Genomic DNA, 20692 nt, shown 5'->3' with positions numbered 1-20692 from the left:
TTCCACGATGCTTTTAATGTACTTTTACGTTTTGTAGCGTCATAAATTTTGTTAGCTTCTTTTGAATCTTCTGGGGCTGAGGTTTTGGCTTAATTCCTGGTAAGGATATGTCAGAGTGTGCAGTTTCCTTATGCATGAGAAGATAAGCAGGACATTGTGGTTTAGCCTTTAAGCATATTTATTCCTCAACAGCAAGCAAACAACAACACGGCTCCATTCAATACAACATGGCAATCAACAATAGCAAAACGAAATATGGTGCGTGCGTAATGACGTCACACAATGGAAAACGTCCCACTGCAATACCACTAGGAAGAGAGATGTAATTGACAAATATTAACAATTCCTAACCACTTATCAGTTTTACTTGTGTTCTCTGTGCATCTACTTTGGAAAATGATATGCAAATGCCTGACCTTATAACGCTCGGAAGCACGAAGTCCGGAAGCACGAAGTTATTCGATGCAGGCTTCTGATTGGCTGCCGAGTATGCAAATTGCCAAACGAACCGAAATTACAAAATTTCCAAAACGAACTGAGATTTGGAAATTGGAACAAAACTTTTTATTTGTTAAAAAAACAAAAAAAGTTTTTTTTTTCTTGAAAAAACTTATTTGCTACCCAGGCAGAGATGTTTTGTAAGTTGTAGGCAGTGTTCCCTCTAAACTGCACGCGTGCGCAATTGCGCACTGTTCGCACATTCTCAGCGCACAAGAAAATCTGTCCAGCGCAATGTTCCCTCTAAACTGCGTGTGTGAGTTTTTAAAGTTTTTGGAGAACCGGCTTCTTCGGTTCGGCTCACTAAAAGGAACAGGCTCTTTCGGGTCCTAAACGGCTCTTCAGGTTGTTTTTGCTTCTTTCATCCCTATATGACCAAATATTATGTAAAATTATGCACAAAATGACTTAAAGGAAGGGGGAATAGAACAAAAAATAAAAAAATACCAAAATGGAAAAGTAGTGTAAAGCTGAGGAAAAAAAACAGAGAAAAAAGAAGGAAAAAAGCCAGAAAAGAAAAGAAAGAAACAAAGGGAAAAAGTAAATAGAGAACAAAAAGAAAAAGTAACAGCTAGGAAAAAATAAACACAATGAGATTTTTTTAAAAGGGATTTAAAAAAAGAAAAAAAAACGAAAAAAAAAAGAAAAAGTTTGTGTTGCATTCAAATAATTTCCAATTATACCAAGTCAATCTTGTTGCCAACATTGTACTTCCACTAAATAAATGTGATTAAATACAGTTCTGTATAGTGCAACTGACTAAATAAGCCCCCCAAAATTTTAGTAGTATGCGACAAAAGATACCAGGAAAAAAAAGAAATGAAAGTCTTGCGAAAGAATTGTTGTAAAAACAAATGACGTTTGTAGATCGTACAACCTTTGCAATAATACATTAGTCAATTCATTCAAAAGTGAAAATTTGTTTTGCATTGCCGGAAACTCGGCAAAATGTAACCTGATGTCAGACCCGTGGAAAATTAAATTATTGCCGTTGCTCACTGTTGTTTCAAGCGTTGCTCACAGACTTTGTGTGAACGCTTAGAACATTGGTTGTAGGCCCGGCGTAAAAGATGCACGCCCCGGGCGTCCGCAGACGTTATTTCAGACACTGCATTAAAAACATGTTTATAATCTTATTAAGAGTTTCTACTGTCTGGAATGGCTTCACGATATAAAAACCTTATCCGAAGAACACAGAGTTTCTTTCATAACCGTGGAAAGGATAATAAAATGAATACAAAAGCTTCTTCTATCACTGAAGCAAACTGCAAGATTTATTTTTATCACATTTACTACTGCAACCCCCCGGTTTAGTGTCCCAGACAAGCGAAAATAAAAGCAAATCTAGTTCAATTTAAAACTCATTCGAGTGCTGTCACAAGAAAAAACAGTTGCTCGGATTTTTCTTCTTTACAGCCACCAGCAGCTAGAGAGGGCGATAAATCTTTTGTTTTTTTCCCCCTTCTCCCTACTTGGCTGAGGCAATGGCAGGGCCAGGGTCAAACTAGTAAGACAGATGAAAACAAGAGATTTTCTGGTGGCCGAGAGAGGAAGATTGCTGAGGGGACAGGGACACACTTTTGTCGAGCAGTAGATCTTTGATGAGACCGTATCAGTCGCAACCGGGTTATTGTGGCCGCTCCACCTGCCAGCTAACTGAATATTTCGACTCCTTTTTAAGGTGTTTAGTCAGCTTTGGATCAGAACTCATTGACAAATGATATTTATTTCGAAATAGTCAAGTCAAGTTAATTTGTATAGCCCTTAATCACAAAGAATCTCAAAGGGTTGCACAGATCAAAGACTATGGCAAACTACAGACTTATGACACCATCCCCTTATATTGTTAACATAAAATATAGGTTGTTCATATGCTATAGAATAGAAGTGTGTTTTAAGATCAGATTTAAACATTTCCACTGAGGTTGCAGATCAAAGCTCAGGGGGAAGAGCATTCCACAGCACCGGGGCCCGAATGGAGAAGGCTCTCGAACCTGCGGATCTCTTCTTGGCTCTTGGGATCAGTAGTAGACCAGCATTTTCAGAGCGAAGGCTCCGGACCGGAACATAGGGGGAAATTAAATACTGAAATAGTACCTATTTTCAAGTACGAAAATGTTTCAGGGGTTAAAAAGGGTAGAAAGAAGGGTGTGGAGGAAATATGCTAGAGAACACTTTACAACTCAACAAAAAATTACGGTTTGTAGACAGACAGTTTCAGTAATCTGATGGTGGCAACACACAAGCACACACGCGCACACTTCAGGGATATAGCGCGAAACCAATCTAAGGGATAAAGCCTGGATATGTATGTTATTTTGGATGAATTTAATCTCAAGTCGGTTGCATGAAGGCAGGTTAAGTTTAGCCTTGCTAAGTTACAACGAAGATATATTCTATATCGCTAGCCTGCTCCAGACCAGATTCAGATTCAGAATCAGATTCAGATCTACTTTATTGTCATTCTAGTACACGTGTCTACAGAACGAAATGTCGATACATCTGACCCGCACAGTTTCCTTGAATGTACAGAGATAAATAAAATGTTGTATTGAGTTGGAGTATTAAGTACTAATACCAGCCAAGCAACCAGGATCAGATTATCTCAAGAGATACATACATCTGGCACTACTACTGTAAATCAAGAGAAAGATTAATGGGTTTTCAACATATCCATTGACTTTCATATGTTGTATTATTCTAATTATCCAGCATTAAAATTTCACATATAGGATATACTGTCATTTAATATAGGATATACTGTCATTTTGTTAAACTGCTGACAGTCATTTGTGTAGAAAATATACTGCTATAAGGCCATTTCATCTCTTGTAATATTTATCAACAGAGTTTATCTCTGGAAAACTAATGCAGAATGGACAGTGATAAAAATAGCATACAAACACCAATTTCAATGATTGTCGTGATTTAAACGTATTTTTGCTTTTTCCGTTTTTTCTTAAATAAAAGTTTACCTGAATATTGGAACTTTGCTGGTATGTTCAGATCATAGAAAGTCAAGGCAAGTGGTGTTAATTTGTATAGCCCTTAATCAAAAGGAGTCTCATAGGACTGCACAGACCACAGACTATTGCAAACTACAGAGTATTCTTACGCCATCCCCTGATCTAAAACCTACATGAGGGCAAGGACAAACTCAAAAACCTCAGCATGAGGAGACAAAGTTTCTTTAATCTTCTGCAAAGACACCCAGCTATTTTTTTTAAATTCTGTATTCATCTCATGCCTTAAACAGCACGTCCATGACTATTAAGTAAACAAACAAGTTTCTTCAATGTTTTCTCGATGGTGAATGGTAGTCAGCAAATACAGCTCTGGGAGTAACGCTTAGCTTTGGTGACATCCAGCGGACATATTTGAAACTGCTTGTAATCGTTAGAAGCCCCCACCCCCTTTCCCACATTTAAGAAACAAAAATTATCGTATGTACTCGATTCTAGTTGGTCACCCATTTTGACTTTAAAGCGGCGAACTTTACATCGACATTCCTGTGATTAGTATTTTTTGGATATTCAAAAATGTGTACCATGCAGTAAACATATTAGAAATAGCAATGCAGTAATAATTTCAGTAAATTCTGAGGGCCACTAAAAATTGTGAGCAGACCAGAAATGGCACCCGGGCAGTGGTTTGCACACCCTTGATAACATATCCGCCGTGTTATGTCGAACTGTCCTTGGTCAAGACACTGAATCCCTAATGCCCCCAATAAGCAGGTAGGCCGCCTTGCATGGCTGACTCCCTATTGGTGTGTGAGTGTGTGAATGCGTAAGTGTGAAGAACATTGTAAAGCTCTTTGGGAGGTCTTCATTGACTTGAAGAGTGCTATATAAATGCAGACCATTTACCATTTAATATTTTACGATATTCAAGGATTAAGAAATTCTAGTCTTCGCTCTGAAAATGCTTGTCTACTACTGATCTCAAGAGCCAAGAAGGGAACTGCAGGTTCGAGAGCGTTCTCCATCCGAGCCCCGATGTTATGGAATGCTCTTCCCCTTGATTCAATTTGCAACCTCAGTGGAACAGTTTAAATCTAGGCTTAAAACACAGTTATGTTCTATAGTTTATGTTGACAATTATTTGTTATTGCAACACCAATTGCAGCCTGGTCATCCTGGAAGGGGGGTTTTTACCTCATGTGCGGTCAACTTCAAGGTTTCTTCATTTTCTTCATGCTTAGGTTTTTGAGTTTTTCCTAACCCTCATATAGGTTTTAGATCAGGGGATGGTTTGCAATCATCTGTGGTCTGTGCAGCCCTTTGAGACTCCTTGTGATTAAGGGCTATACAAATAAACATGACATGAATTGACTTGACTTGTCAACTAAAGTATATTTTCCAAAAAAGGGTACTGCATATTGGGTGTTAGAATCTTGTTTTTTTCCAGGAAAGAGCGATATCGTTTTTTGAGTTTTTCCTAACCCTCATATAGGTTTCAGATCAGGGGATGGTTTGCAATCATCTGTGGTCTGTGTAGCCCTTTGAGACTCCTTGTGATTAAGGGCGTCACAAATAAACATGACATGAATTGACTTGACTAGTCAACTAAAGTATATTTTCCCAAAAAAGGGTACTGCATATTGAGTATTAGATTCTTGTTTTTTTCCAGGAAAGAGCCATATCGTTTTTTGAGTTTTTCCTAACCCTCATATAGGTTTCAGATCAGGGGATGGTTTGCAATCATCTGTGGTTTGTGCAGCCCTTTGAGACTCCTTGTGATTAAGGGCTATACAAATAAACATGACATGAATTGACTTGACTAGTCAACTAAAGTATACTTTCCCAAAAAAGGGTACTGCATATTGGGTGTAAGATTCTTGTTTTTTTCCAGGAAAGAGCCATATCGTTTTACAGACTTCAAATAAATACCAAGAAAAACAGCAAAAGAATCTGAAGAAGTTTGTGTAATTCTTCTTCTTTCACATTACTCGCTCAGCCACTGAATGAAAGCACAGTGTGATGTAGCAGTGTGGAGAATGTGTTGCAGCTGAATTATTTTATAACTGTTGTGGTCAAAGGAGAAGGAAAAGAAAATGTCTAAATTCAGAGCATGCAGCTGCTTGCTAAGTGAAGAAATATCCCTTCCTTGAAAACACTGTCGACCTTATTCATTATGTTTTTGTTTTTTTTGCTTTAAATGGCTTAAAGCCGGATATCATATCATTCCAAGCGAGTAGCGCTTTTAAAAATGTTTCCAAATCCTCGATGACACACATTTGCCGTGCGCTCTGCTGCACCTGTCATGTTAACGCAGCACAGGGCCATCTGAGGCGCGTGAAGGATTCCCAGTCGGGCAAAATTACGTTGCAACAAAGAAATGCACCAAGAAAAAGAGCTACGCTGAAGCTAAAGCACATATACAACATCAATAGTTTTCACATAACATACCAGTAAAATTATACAACGGCGAGGTATAAAACAAAAATGGAAATAATGATAAAATAAACTGACGATATGGATCAAAAATAATAAATCAAATCAATTACAAGTACAGTGGAACCTCGGTTTTCGAACGGCTTTCAGTTCGAACAAATCGGTTCTCGACCAAAAATTTTGAGAAATTCTTGCTTCGCTTTTCGTTCAAAAAATCGGAGTTCGAACGCCGATACGCTAGGGTGCGATGCTGAGCGGCGTACGGGTGTAGATTTCCCCCACCCCTCGTGAAGAACTGTTATGACGTGCGCGCACACTTCTTTTTGCTTTCGCGTAAGATATCGGTGAACGGAGTGTTTTAGCCCCTAATTATGCCTCCGAAGAAGGTCGGTGCGAGCAGCTAAGTTGCTACAGGTGAAAAAAGAAGGGTAGTGCGTACAACTATTGCATTTAAGAAAGAAATAATAGCAAAATATGAACAAGGTGTGCGAGTTTCCGATCTTGCTATACATACAGCATGGCTTCTGCTGAGCACCACAAAGGTAAGAAATCCTATTCATAATTATTTTCTTTATCCTTTAACTGCTCACCACTTTTTGTGGAGACCCGGGTGCTAAATGACGTGTAAACGACCTGATTTTTTTAGTTGTACACGTTCATGTTAGCGTAATCTTTTGTACGGAAGATTACGCTAACGCGAACGTACGATTAGCATGTGTTAGCTTCATGTTTACGTTCATTGTAAGCGTTCAGGGTGTTGGAACGGATTAAAATGATTTTACATTACTTTTAATGGCAAAAACGATTTTCGGTGATCGACCAAATCGGTTTTCGAACAGGGTTCTGGAACGGATTACGGTCGAGAACCGAGGTTCCACTGTACAAGAAAAGTATGTTTTATAAGAGAGACATTCCCAATAATCTATATCTATCTACCCTTGTCATTTCCCTCGAGAGGGGTGACCGACTGCAAGACAAACACATACACAAAAAAGAAAAGAAAAAAGGAAAAATATCTGTTATTGTGGTCAGGCAATTTTGCCATGAAAGTAAATCGATGAACTATTAAAAAACACAATTGATAAATGTTACTTATTAGCTCATCCATCGATCCATTTTTTGCAGCGCTTATCCTCAGTAGAGTCGCGGGGGGTGATGGAGCCCATCCCAGCTATACTTTGGCAGTGGGCAGGGGAAACACTGAACTAGGTGCCAGCTTGTCTTTTTAGCTCAAACAATCATAAATCTTATTAATATGTTTATATTTCAAAAAATGGATTCAAGACATTTTAATGTCAATAAGGACTTTGTTTTCAGAATAATAAATTCAATGCCTTTTAATGCTTTTCAAGGATCCCCTGTCATGAAAGTTCAAAAATGTATATTTCTTGCAAACAATTCATTTTTATCTCCACAGGCTTCCTGTAACACCATTTAACGTGGTTAAAATGTGTGTTTTTTATATCTGGGTCTTACAATATTTCATCTAACATCAAAATATCTCATACAGTGTTCATTTTACCTCTGAAAAGTGATGGGCATGCTCAAAAATCTATGGGTCCCAACAGAGATCTATGGGTCCCCAAAATTTTGTGTTATCGAGGTTGAAATTGTAAATCGGCGACAAATATATAATTTGAATCTATATATTCATTTAGTTTTAATCATCACAGTTTATTGGTAATGCAAATCAGTTATCACTTCAAGATTTTTCAGTTCACGACAATATTGTACGTTATAAAAAATATTATTGCTGAAATAATTATATTAATCTATATTTTCATTCAGTTTTAATCATCACAGTTAATTGGTAATACAAAGCAGTTATCACTTCAGATTTTTCAGTTAACAATATTGTACACTATACAAAATAATATTGCTGAAATATTTATATATTCATGCAGTTTTAATCATCACAGTTGATTGGTAATACAAAGCAGTTATCACTTCAAATTTTTCAGTTCATATATTCTTCGTGGTTTGCTGTCCCGCCATAGTTGTAATGCCTTCTCAATGTCCAATCCATTATCATCCTCCTCATAGCGTCACCAGGAATATAATTTAGTCCATTTTGGCAGAAAAGTCCTTTTCTTGCTAGTATTCTTTTGTTTATTTCCTTTCGTCGAATCGTTCGCTTCAAAACACGTGTTTTCCTTGGCTTCGCGGTCTTCTGAAGAATTTCTCTGCCGTTTTTTCGTGCCGGAATTATTGCCGTTGATACCACTTTCTGTGTTATGTTTCGACTTATTACCGACACTGAAGAAATGACCAATTTTTTGTTGATTTGCACCTAATACTGTTTTTTCGGAGGCATACTTCTCTTTCACTCGACAACCGCCACAACAATGACGTCATCTCGAAGCAACGAAATCTCGTTTGCCGAAATCGGCGCGAGACCAAAACAACAATGGCGGATCTGCCTGACGAAAAGTTTGGAGTGCGGTAAATCTTTGTTAAAACAAAAAAAGTAATCGGGTAAAAAAGACAATTTGGTGTCAAAAACGTTGCGTCTATGACGCAGGGACGCAGGCAAACGAGAACACTGCTCATTGTATACATCATATGAGAGATATTCCAGATGCGGGAACAAAAAAAGGGACAGAACATCAGTAGTCTTACCTGCCATCATCTTCTGGGCCTCGTACGGCTCCATGTATCCGTCATTCTCCGTGGTCACTTTCTCCGTGCTGGCCTGCATACCACCGGTCTGCTCGGCATCAAAAGGGTCAGCGTAGTCCTCCAGGATAATTAGCTGTGAGGGCATACACAAAAAGGAACTGAAATTGCAGCAAGATCCATTTTTTAACATGATTAAGTGTCAGGAGGGTTGAGATGACAGAAAAAGGATGCATGAGCTTTGCATGTCCACACAGTAATGCACACGCCAACATAATCCGGTAAAAAAGTACCGTCTCAGCTTGGGGCTTTCAACACACGCTCTCCATGAATGCTGCTCAGCCTAATTACACCACAATGACAAGCCCACTGTTTAAAAAGTTAAGGCTTCGATCGGTCCTGCTGAGCTTTCAAAGGCCAAACAATTTGGCAGATTTATACCACACTGGACGTTCAGTGATCCCGTGGTAATTACAGTTTTCTGCAGTAGATGGCAATTACGTGGACGTCCTGCGACCCAAGGAAGATAGCAAATACCTGGAAAGAACACACGGAACCTATGGCTTGCGAGCCATTTATGACACTTTCCATGAGTATGTCTGGCTCGGAGACTAAGTTGAAACCTCACCAATTTTCTCCATGTCGTTTTATTTTTAGCATGAGTGAAACTTATAGTAGTACAGTGGAACCTCGGTTTTCGAACGCCTCTCAGTTCGAACAAATCGGAGTCAGACCAAAAATTTCGCAAAATTCTTGCTTCGCTGTTCGGTCAAAAAATCGGAGTTCGAACGCCGGTAATGCGTGAGTGCGTACGCTAGTTTGCGATGCTGAGCGCCGTACGGGTGTAGATCGCTCTTTTCGTGACCAACTGTTATCGCGTGCGGACGAGCTTGGTTTTGCTTTCGCTTTTAATATAGGAGTACGAAGTGTTTTAGTCCCTAATTATGCCTCTGGAGAAAGTCAGTGCAAGCAGCAAAGTTGCTACAGGTGAAAAAAGAAAAGTAGTGCGTACTACTACTCCAACTGCGCCTTCTGCTGACCACCACAAAGGTAAGAAATCCTATTCATAATCCTTTTCTTTATCCTTTTATTTTAATTTTTACACGTTCATGTTAGCGTAATCTTTCATACGGAAGATTACGATAACGCGAACGTACGATTAGCCTGGGTTAGCTTCATGTTTACGTTAAACATTCAAGGTAAACATTCAGGGTGTTGGAACGGAGCCCAACATTCAGGGTGTTGGAACGCAGCCCCCTTTCCAATGAACCGCTCACCACTTGTTGTGGAGACCCGGGAGCTAAATGACTTGTAAACGACCTGATTTTTTAAATTATTACACGTTCATGTTAGCGTAATCTTTCGTACGGAAGATTACGATAACGCGGACGTACGATTAGCCTGGGTTAGTTTTATGTTTACGTTAAACATTCAAGGTAAACATTCGGGGTGTTGGAACGGATTAAAACGATTTACATTAGTTTTAATAGGAAAAATGATTTCGGTGATCGAACAAATCGGTTTTTAAACAGGGTTCTGGAACGGATTATGGTCGAGAACCGAGGTTCCACTGTACAGGCGAAGCCAAAACACCGTTCTTGTATATATAGGGCACATTTTTTACTACAATCTACAATCAAGGTGTCACAAGACAACACCCCGTTTTGGCTGTATATCGCTAAGAAATCCTTCATACAGAAGATCATTAAACTATGTATGTTCACTGTTGAAACATTTTCTGATGAAATCCCAGAGAACAAACAGTAAACACCCAAAAACACCAGCAAAGCACCCAGGAAAAAATGATTGGGTGAGTGGTAGAGATGGGCGGAGCTGTGCAAAGAGCGCAGTGCTGTCTGCGTCGAAAGTAAATACGTTGGTATCCTTGTTTGTAGAATTTGGTGACATTTTTACAGAATTTTGCTCGTACCTTGAATTATTTCTGACGAAAATTACAGTCAAAATGAGCATTAATACTTCTAAGTAACTGCGAGAGACAAATTTTGAGTGGTATATTCAAATGCGACAAAGGCTCTGACACTTTTAACATTTCATAAATGTTATCAAATCATCAAACGTCACCCAGTGAAATAAAATGCGCTGAAGAATAAGCTTTTGTCTGGAGAGCAGAATAAGCGGTTTTGTTTCAAGATATATACAATGTCGCTCACTCTAAATATAATGGAAGCTAGAGCTCTTGTTGGTGATCGGAATGAGTGGAGCGGTGTTGTGAAAGGATAGTGGGATGTTGGACGCGTTCTAAGGGATGGGCAGGGCACCCCTATGATGCGGCAGGGGTAAACCAGTGGAAGCTGTTGAACAGATGAGTGTGTTGTATCACCCTGACCCGAGTGACATGGCCGCTTTCTTGTGTCCTGTTTCATCCTATGGACGAAAGCATGGCCGACTTGGGTGCCGAGGTGCTTAACTTGTTTGAGTGTGTTTTTTGCTACTTTTTCCCTTTTTCAATTTTCTTTATTTTTGTATCTGTTTGTCTTGCTGTCGGTCACCCCTCTCGAGGGATATGACCAGGGAGGGTGGGTAGGTAGGTAGGTATAGAGATAGAGAGATAGAGAGATAGATAGCTCACTCCACCACCAACCCCATGCCAAAATAATGAAAAACAAAAATTTGCTTTAATGCTCTTTGGATCAAAATAGTTCCTAAACCCGGATATAAAGTCTCTTTAAGGGCATTTGTGGAAAAAAAATTCCCAAATACACAGATTTTTAAAGTGTAAACCTTCATCCTTTGTTGTGGTGCTGATAGTAAGTGAAGTACTTGCTCTGTGAAAATGTTCTCTGGTGAGACTCAAACATATTTCATCTTTGACACTCAACTCATACAGACAATGTGACAAGGATATTACATAGTAATTTAATTGGAATGAATCAGCGGGTGTCTCAATGCCACTTGTACTCAGAGTATTGGAGGCAAGCGAGGATAACCTTCAGCGTGAGGTGTTATACAACCGGAACAGGTCACCAATAGAAAAGGAGGTGAGTATACTGTAAAAAAAAACTATGGTTAGGAAGGTTACAAAGACTAAAAGTTGCACATAATTCTAATTCTATTTATGCATTCATGTACATATGTGAATAGTGTTCATATTAACAGTCAGACTATCAAGTTTTCATAAAATGAAGTTAACCTCATCCCATTTTTTTTGTCAACAATAGTCAAGTCATGTTTATTTGGCAAAATGGTGAAAGTCGGTATCAACGGATTCGGCCGCATCGGTCGCCTGGTGACCCGCGCCGCTTTCCACTCTAAGAAGGTGGAGGTTGTGGCCATCAACGACCCCTTCATTGACCTGGAATACATGGTCTACATGACTCTTACTAACAAAGGGTCTCAAAGGGCTGCACAGACCACAGAATATTGCAAACCACAGACTATTATGACACCATCCCCTGATCTAAAACCTACATGAGGGCAAATTATACACAGATACACAGTAAAACATTTTAGTTTTCAATTTAATCCAAATGAACATAATTTCGGGAGTCTAGAATAGAATAGAATACAATAGAATAGAATATGCCTTTATTGTCATTGTTACAACATGGGATATATTGTCACAACGAAATTGGACGACTCCAGGTCCACATTTTACAGTGAGGATAAGGAAACAAAGAGATAAAGGAACAAAGAAGATGTTTTAACTGTCTTTGTTGTAGAACCAAAGCATATGATTTTTCTCGTCATTATCGACAGTAGCACAATTGCATGCTTCTTTGCAGTATGCAGTTGGGGCGGCAGTAGCTCAGGAGATAGAGCGCTCGTCTTGGGATCAAGGGATCCCAGTTCGAATCCCGGCTCGTCCGTGTTACATGTAGAAGTATCCTTGGGTAAGACACTGAACCCCTAATACCCCCAATAAGCAGGTTAGCACCTTACATGGCTGCAAGGCCGCTACTGGGAAATGTGGAGCACATTGTAAAGCGCTTTGGGAAGTCATTGACTTGAAAAGCGCTAGAGAAATGCAGATCATTTCATTATAAAAGAGCTGCTTTCCACATAGAAAAAGACAATGCGAGTTTTCCGCATAGAAGAAGAGATTTTGCTAGGAGGACGCTAGTTTTTGGTGAGGAAGAAGAAGCTACTGTCTAATAAGGAAGATACAGAGAAGATCCAGAAATGACTTAAACATGGATTTCTAGACTTTAAGGAACATTTAATTTCATCCACTATTGGGAAGTCTTGACTTGAAAAGCGTTATATAAATGCAGATCATTTCATTTCATTTGGCATTTTATACGACTACAAGCAGGTTTAGGTTGCAATCTTATCTCGCTTGAATTATTCTATGATAAGCTCCAGAACATTGCATCCTAAACAGTAAAAAAAAGAAAGAAGGAAATGGCCTTTTAGTCACGGTCAGCCTGGTAGACAGGTAAAAGACTCCTCTGTCTCAAACTTCTGAGGTTCAGAGTTCCTTAATTTAGGCTTTCTGCTTTAAACCCAAAAGGATTTAACAACAATACCAAGTGTGTTAGGATTATTGAACATTAAAGTGCACCTATGACAAGTGCCATAGAAAATGGACATTTTCAGGTCACTTTTTTAGTGGTTCCATTTTTCAGACCAACCTGCAATTTTAACAGGGGTGTGTTCACCTCCTATTACATGTTGTACTTCCGCAAAGTATATTTCTGAGAAACATGAAGAGTGACAGCAGCCCTCCAAAGTCAATGCTGCACGGCACAAATCCACAACGTGTCAAGATTCGGGAATATTTTGGAGAGAAAACAAGACTCGACAGGAACGCTCCAGGCTAAACAGATGTCTCGCCCTATTCACAGAAGCAATCAATACAATGGTTGGTTGGTTGGATCCCTTAAGCATGTGGGTGGTAAGGGCACCATTTCTTGTGCAAGTACAGCCTGGTGGCGCCCATCCCTCTCCAGACCAACATATGTTTCCAGCCGGTAAGGCACTAAAAACCAGAGTCTTTCATTTACTGCATTGTGACATCACCATTCAGGTTGTGACTTCAAGTCAAGTCAAATAATGTTAATTTGTATAGCCCTTAATCAAAGCATCTCAAAGGGCTGCACAGACAACAGAGTATTGCAAACCACAGACTATTATGACACCATCCCCTGATCTAAAACCTACATGAGGGAAAGGAAAAATCAAAAACCCCAACATGAGGAAATTTTGGGTATTGGAAAGAATAAAGACACCACACTGGACTTCTTGGTAGCTTCCTCTTAACACGGTAACTTCTAAAAACAAGAGTATGGCAATCTGAGAGTGACATAAAGAGTGAATCACACATGACATACCAAATAAGACAATCGACTACACACTGTCCTCAAAAAGGCACTTAGTCATTTCAAATTGTATTGGCGCTAGTAAAGCACACTGATGTATCGGTCCAATCAGCCAAATGCTTCAGCATCGACCAGAGTGTGCATGTGGGACACCCTGTGAGTCATGAGCATCAAGAAATAATTTGGACTAAACATAAACAAGCATATCACTCATTGGAGCGATGCTCTGACAAGAATCAGTGATAAACAGATTAGCATACAGACTTACAAGCAGAGTGTCTTAAGTAATCAAGCATAAAATAACTTGGACTTAGTCAGACAGTAAAGTTCTGTTTCCCCAAAACATTAAATCACCTAATAATAAATGTTTTTTTTTAACTTTTAACGTCTACAGGAATTCAATTAGTTTAAGGGTTGAAATAAAGACCACTAAAAGCCTTTGGATTCATCCTTTCAACCCTATTTTATTTTCTGGTGATTTTTTGATGTGATGTTTGTTTCAACATGATTGAAAAGAAAAACAGACGACAAAATACTATTCAGGTTGGATAAATGTACGTTTTAATCCACTGGAATAGATTACAAACTACCCAATCAATGAGAAATGAAATTTGTAATAATTGATTATACCTTATCCCAGTGTCTGAAATAACGTCTGCAAGGACGTACAATTTACAAAACGTCTCCGCCTGGGTGGCCTACAACTTTTTCAAGAAAAAAAAAAAAGCAAAATATTTTTTTCAAATCTAACATTTGCTTTATTCTGATTTTGAAATCTTCGTTCGGTTTGGAAATTCCGGAACTTCGTTTTGTTTAGCAATTTGCATACTCGTGCTTCCAGACTTTCCCGAGCGTTATAAGGTCATGCATTTGCATATCATTTTCCAAAGTAGACGCACAGAGAACACAAGAAAAATGGATAAGGAATCAGGCCAAAACCTCAGCCCCAGAAGATTCAAAAGAAGCTAACAAAATTGATGACGCTACAAAACGTAAACGTACAATTAAAGGATCGTGGAAAGAGGAGTTCACGTGGCTTGTAGCAGACGTCGCAACGCAAACATTGCATGAATGAAGATGAGTAAATACAATTACGTACTGATGGCAGATGGAAAACAGCCATGTCATATACATGCCATGAATGTTATAAGTAGATTTATAATAAACTGAATTCTGAAGTGTTGTTCTGTTATATATTCTGATTATCAATCCTTAATCCTGAGGGTACTTTATGGCTGGGCAGGCTACTTTTCAGAGTTGTCTGCCCTGGTGTCCGGTAACTTTTTGTCACGAGTTTCAGACACTGCTTATCCTATGTTTACCTCACTCAGGGCTCCCCAATAATTTTTCCATTCAAATTTAAGACTTTAAGATATTATAAAGACCACATCCAATGAAATCGAAGACTAATCTCCCACCTATTCCGGCCTTCAGTCACGGAAGGCGGGCACAGAGTTGTGACCGACCCTAGTGCCCGAACCTACTCGTCCGCCGTGGCGGGGAATTTAAAGACCACTGATGGGAGACTGGCCCCTGACCTGTCGCTGCCAAGCCTGGACTAATGGTGGAACTGAGGCGGCCATGACACCCCTGAGGGTGGGGGATGGGTATGGACCGATCTGGGGCTACTCACAAGCTGCTGCCGAAAAAGGTACGGGACTGAGTATAGGGCTTTCCAAGGGTACTATATGTTTTCCATAATAGCATGTATTTTATCTTGTTAAACTAATATGTAAAGAAATTACATCTTAAGGCAGCACGGCGGTGCAGTGGTTAGCGCGTGTGCGGCACAGTTCTGAGGTCATGAGATAGAACCTTCCTAGGTGGAGTTTGCATGTTCTCCCTGTGCTTGCGTTGGTTTCCTCTGGGCACTCGGGTTTCCTCCCACATTCCAAAATCATGCATGTCAGGTTAATTGGCCGGTCCAAATAGTCCCTAGGTGTGAATGAGCGAGTGAATTGTCTGTCTCTGTGTGCCCTGCGACGGGCTGGCAAGCAGTTCAGGGTGTCAGCTGAGATGGGCTCCCACACCCCCGCGACCCTACTGATGCAGATAATGGATGGATGGATAGATGACATATTAAGAAAGTGATATATATTATGGTGTTTATGCATAAATAATTATAATAATAATATCATAATCTGTTGTAGATCCAGCACCACGTTGTAAACCGGGATCTTCTGTTAAAAAAAGGAACAAAAATTTTCAAATCAACAAAACGTACATTTGTGTCTGTAGCGACAGCCACCTTTTTCAAACTGTCGGAAGCAGGAGTGAACCAAGTGCACCTGAAAATTGAACTTGTCTTGAAATGAATCAGGAGGCTTTAGGGTTTAATTTGTGAAATATCATGTCAACCACCATATTTAGTATAATCACTCAAGGTGTGATGAGTAACTAAAGGACAACGAGAGACTCTCGTTGAGGTTACTGCGAGTTAAATTTCCTGGCTTCCAAATGTTGCCCTTTGCCATCTGTTTTGGGGAAAATAACTAGGCCTTGTTCTGCCGCAGCATAATTATGGCTTCCACAAATGTTATGCTTATGTGCGTTTCAAGTCCAGCACCAACATGGCCATGGTTTGTTTTTGCGCCAAAAAATGAAATGTTTCTTTCGCAAATTGAGGTAATGGAAGAAAAAAAACGTGCAACACAAACACGAGCAACAAAGCTGAGGCTAAAAACGACCTCAGATCTCAATCGTGATTGCAGTTTGATGACCACCTTGTCACGAGTTAGCATGAAAGCCCGAGCAACAGTAATGGTGACTTGTGCCAAACCAAGCTCTTTCATAGCCCAGACCCAAGAATAAGTAAGCCTCACTATGAAAACATAATGAATCACATCAATTCCCATCCGACTGTGGTACTTCAATAGAGTGGTTCGAGGTCGGAGGCCATGGCCCACAAAATCACAAACTGGTGTAATTAGTCTCCTTGTTGGCATAACGTAACTTGGCCTCGTGCTGGTAGATTTATATCTTCGTAAAGAGTTTGAATAACTATGTGCCCGAGAACTTTGAACATTTGTCTCCCTCCCGCAGTTACTCAAGAGTGTTAAGGTCCATTTTGACTGTTGCTTGTCATATAAAATGGTTTCAAGGTGCGAGAAAAGTCATTTTGTAAAAATGTCACAAAATTCTGCAAACTAGGACACCGACGTAGTTACCTTCGGTGCAGGCAGCACTGGCTGAGAGAAAGAGGGGAGTGCTAAAGCTCTGTGCGCGGCTCACCCAATCAAAGGGTTTGATGGCGTTTTAGGGTGTTTGTTCTGTGGGTTTTCATCATAATGTACAGGTATTTCAACGGTGAACATACATAGTTTAATGGGCTTCCATTTAAAGGATGTCTTGGCGACCTACTGCCAAAGCGGGGTATGTTGGCGTGACACCCAGACCATAAACCAGGGGTCAGGAACCTTTTTGACCCAAAGAGCCATAAAAGCAAAGAATGTTTTAAAAAGAAATTGAGAGAGCCAGATCATATATTTTCAGACAATATTGAAAAAACTACCAAACACGCTCTCTAGACAAAAGCTAATTCATCAGCACATTTTATTTCGCTTTGTGTCATTTGGTGATTTAATCAAATGTATGAAATGATAATAATGCCAAATCCTGTGTCCCAAATCTATGTAAATATGTCATTTACAATTTGTCTTCCACCTTAAGTTAAGAGTGTTGAGGCCATTTTTTTCCATGAAATTTGTCCTTAATAACGGTTTCAAAACAATGTGCATGCAAAGTTATTTTGTAAAAATGTCACAAATGACTGCAAACCATAAGCATATCGTCTCATTCGCTTTGGGTGTAGACTGCACTGAGCGAGAGAAAAAGAGCGAGAGAAGGAAGTGCCTTGCGCTGTGTGCAGGGATCCGCCCACCTGTACTCCCCACCCAATCAAAGTCGTTTGCCAGCGTTTTTATTTATCAGTTTAAATGGTTTCTTATCAAACTTCTGCATTAAGTTGTTTCGGCTTTATATAGACCAAAAACGGGATGAAATCACTTGACTTTGGAACGCCACAGAATAGTTGCATTTTATTTCGGAGCCATACGTACTCATGAAAAAAAACCATATACAGAGTTGGGTAAAGTTACTTTAACTGGATTACTTTCAATTACCTTTGGATTACTCCAATACGAAATATGCTAATAAAAGACAAAGGAAACTAAATATGAATAAAATGACTAAATTCTGTGCAGGCTTGGGGAGTAACGGAACACATGGAACGGCAAAAATGATGTTGGCAAGCTGTTTGGATTTATTTTCATTTTGTTTCTGTCGCATTTTATGTTAGTTTTGCCGGAGATCAAAGAGATCAAAGCCAGGAGAGAAAGCTTACCACGTGTTGTGAGTCATCATTTTATTCATATTTAGTTTCTTTTGTCTTTTATTAGCATATATGGTATTGGAGTAATCCAAAAGTAACTGAAAGTAATCCAGTTAAAGTAACCTACCCAACCCTGGCCATATTTGGCTCCCGAGCCATAGGTTCCTTACCCCTGCTGTAAACTATAGTTGAGGAAGGGCCCTATATATACCGTAACATAAAGGATATCGGTGTTGTTTTAGCTATGCATCCACTACATAGGGTTCATAATAATGAAATGACATTGGGAACATTTACATGGCATCAATTTGGTCTCTGACCCTGATGTATCTATGGGAAGAACCATATATGACTTGTGAGCCATAGGTACCCGACCGCCAATGTTCCCACTAATTTTCCTTACGGGTCTGAGTGTTCACACAAAGTCGGTGAGCAACGCTTGAAACAACAGTGAGCAACAGCAATCCCAAGTGTGGCAAGATAATTAATTATCAAACATGTCCAAAACTTGACATCAAGTTACATTTTGCTGAGTTTCCGGCAATGCAAAATTATTTTTCTCTTTTGAATGAATTGACTCGTGTACTAATGCAAACGTTGTCTGTTCTTACAATTCTTTCACAAGATATCCATTTCTTTTTATTTCCTGAAATATTTTGTCGCATAACATTAACATTTTTGAGGGCTTATTTAGTCGGTTGTAAGATACAGAACTCTACTTAATCACATTTTTAGTGGAAGTACAATGTTGGCAACAAGATTCACTTGATATCATTGGAAATGATTTGAATGCAACACAAACTTTTTCTTCTTTTTCCCGTGTTTTTTTCTACTTTTTTTGAAATTCCTTTAAAAAAATCTCATTGTGTTTATTTTTTCCGAGTTGTTACTTTTTTCTTTTTGTTCTCTATTTACTTTTAACCTACATTTCTGTCTTTTCTTTTTTTCTGTCTTTTTTCTAAATTTTTCCTTCTTTTTTTCTCTTCCTTTTGTTTTTTTTTTTCCTCAGCTTTTCAATACTTTTTCATTTTGGTATTTTTTTTCTTTTTGTTCTATTCCCCCCTTCCTTTAAGTCATTTTGTGCATAATTTTACTTAATATTTGGTCATGTTGGGATTAAAGAAGCAAAAACAACCCGAAGAGCCGTTTAGGACCCGAAAGAGACGGTTCCTTTTAGTGAGGTGAGCCGAAGAAGTCGGTTCCCCGACAAACTCTACTAACTTTACTCAACTTCGTTCATCCTTCGACTAGACTTCAAAATACCGCATTTAGGACACAGGGGAACCCGTGTATTTTTACCTTCATGCACTGTAACTTTGACTTGGGTCGCTTCTTAATTAGTAATTTTGAGCCCTGATTTTTGTGCGCTGGCTAGATTTTCTTGTGCGCTGAGAATGTGCGAGCAGTGCGCAATTGCGCACGAGCGCAGCTTAGAGGGAACACTGCCGACCGCTGTCCTAAATGATCATCAAAAGCACCGTTACCTTATTTTCTGAGAGAAAATTCATTAGAAATTTAAAACACCCTAACTGGTTGTCTTTGTCTTTCCATTACCAAATTCAAATACCTTTTTATCATGTTCAAGGTCTTGAAACACTTTTCTACTTGTTATAGATTCTTGGGTGCCGCAGGATGTTTGAGCAAGCTTCAGGAAACAACAGCATCATTGATTGAGTTACGGGCGGTGCAGCTCCTAAAGCATGACATCATCTTTGCTTTTCCTGTTGACATAGCGTTGGACAAACGAAGGGCAAGTGTCGAGCGAGCGATGAAAACCTCGCCGGTAGCTTTCCGATGGTGTCTGGTTGCAGGTTTGAATGTAAAATCTCAGAGCGGCACCGTTTGACAGAGAAAATTGTGCTTTGCATTCCAAGCAATCAAAATATGTATTGTGATAGACTTTGAAGGTGCGAAGAAAGGAGATTTTGCAATCAGACGGAGCAGCTGAGCCGCTAATTTGAATCGTCTGGAGCAATTTGATTCAATTTCGGTTTTCAATGCATGTCATTTGACCCGTAGTGTATGACTGGCTGCTGCAGAACCGAATGTGAAGGCTTGGTACAAGATTTGAATGCAGGGCTGGAGGCAGCACATACTATGAACAACCCGGCAGTCAATCTCATCTCATTAGCTACACCGCTTATCCTCAGTAGGGTCGCGGGGGGCTGGAGCCCATCCCAGCAATCATCGAGCAGTGGGCAGGGGACACCCTGAACTGGTTGCCAGCCAATCGCAGGGCACACGGGGACAGACAACTCGCTCGCTCATTCACACCTAGGGACAACTTGGACCGGCAAATTCACCTGAAATGCATGTTTTTGGAATGTGGGAGGAAACCGGAGTACCCGGAGGAAACCCACGCAAGCACGGGGAGAACATACAAACTCCGCACAGGAAGTCTGGAGCTGGATTTGAACCCACGCAGGAGGTTCCCAAGACATGAACTGTGCCGCACATGCGCTAACCACTGCGCCACTGTGCTGCCCGCAGTCAATCACACTAAGACAAATAACCATTTGTAGTACCATTTATAGCACAAGATAAATTAATAATTTAAAATAATAATAAAGCCG

At 39.7% G+C, this 20692-nt stretch overlaps 1 protein-coding gene across 5 annotated transcripts in view; it reads right to left on the bottom strand.

Annotated features, from left to right (window-relative positions):
- Positions 1–20692, bottom strand: part of shf (Src homology 2 domain containing F) — a 197489-nt gene that overhangs the window by 136768 nt on the left and 40029 nt on the right. For all 5 annotated transcript variants that reach the window (XM_088333493.1, XM_088333491.1, XM_088333492.1 and 2 more), the window contains exon 2: positions 8514–8646. In XM_088333493.1, the coding sequence (XP_088189619.1) occupies positions 8514–8646 (133 nt within the window). The remainder of the gene's footprint in view (positions 1–8513; positions 8647–20692) is intronic.

Source organism: Urocampus carinirostris, chromosome 4 (assembly GCF_059441175.1).
Source record: "Urocampus carinirostris isolate Australia breed hairy pipefish chromosome 4, RoL_Ucar_1.0, whole genome shotgun sequence".
Lineage (NCBI taxonomy): Eukaryota > Metazoa > Chordata > Actinopteri > Syngnathiformes > Syngnathidae > Urocampus > Urocampus carinirostris.
This window is presented reverse-complemented; position numbering and strand designations above follow the sequence as displayed.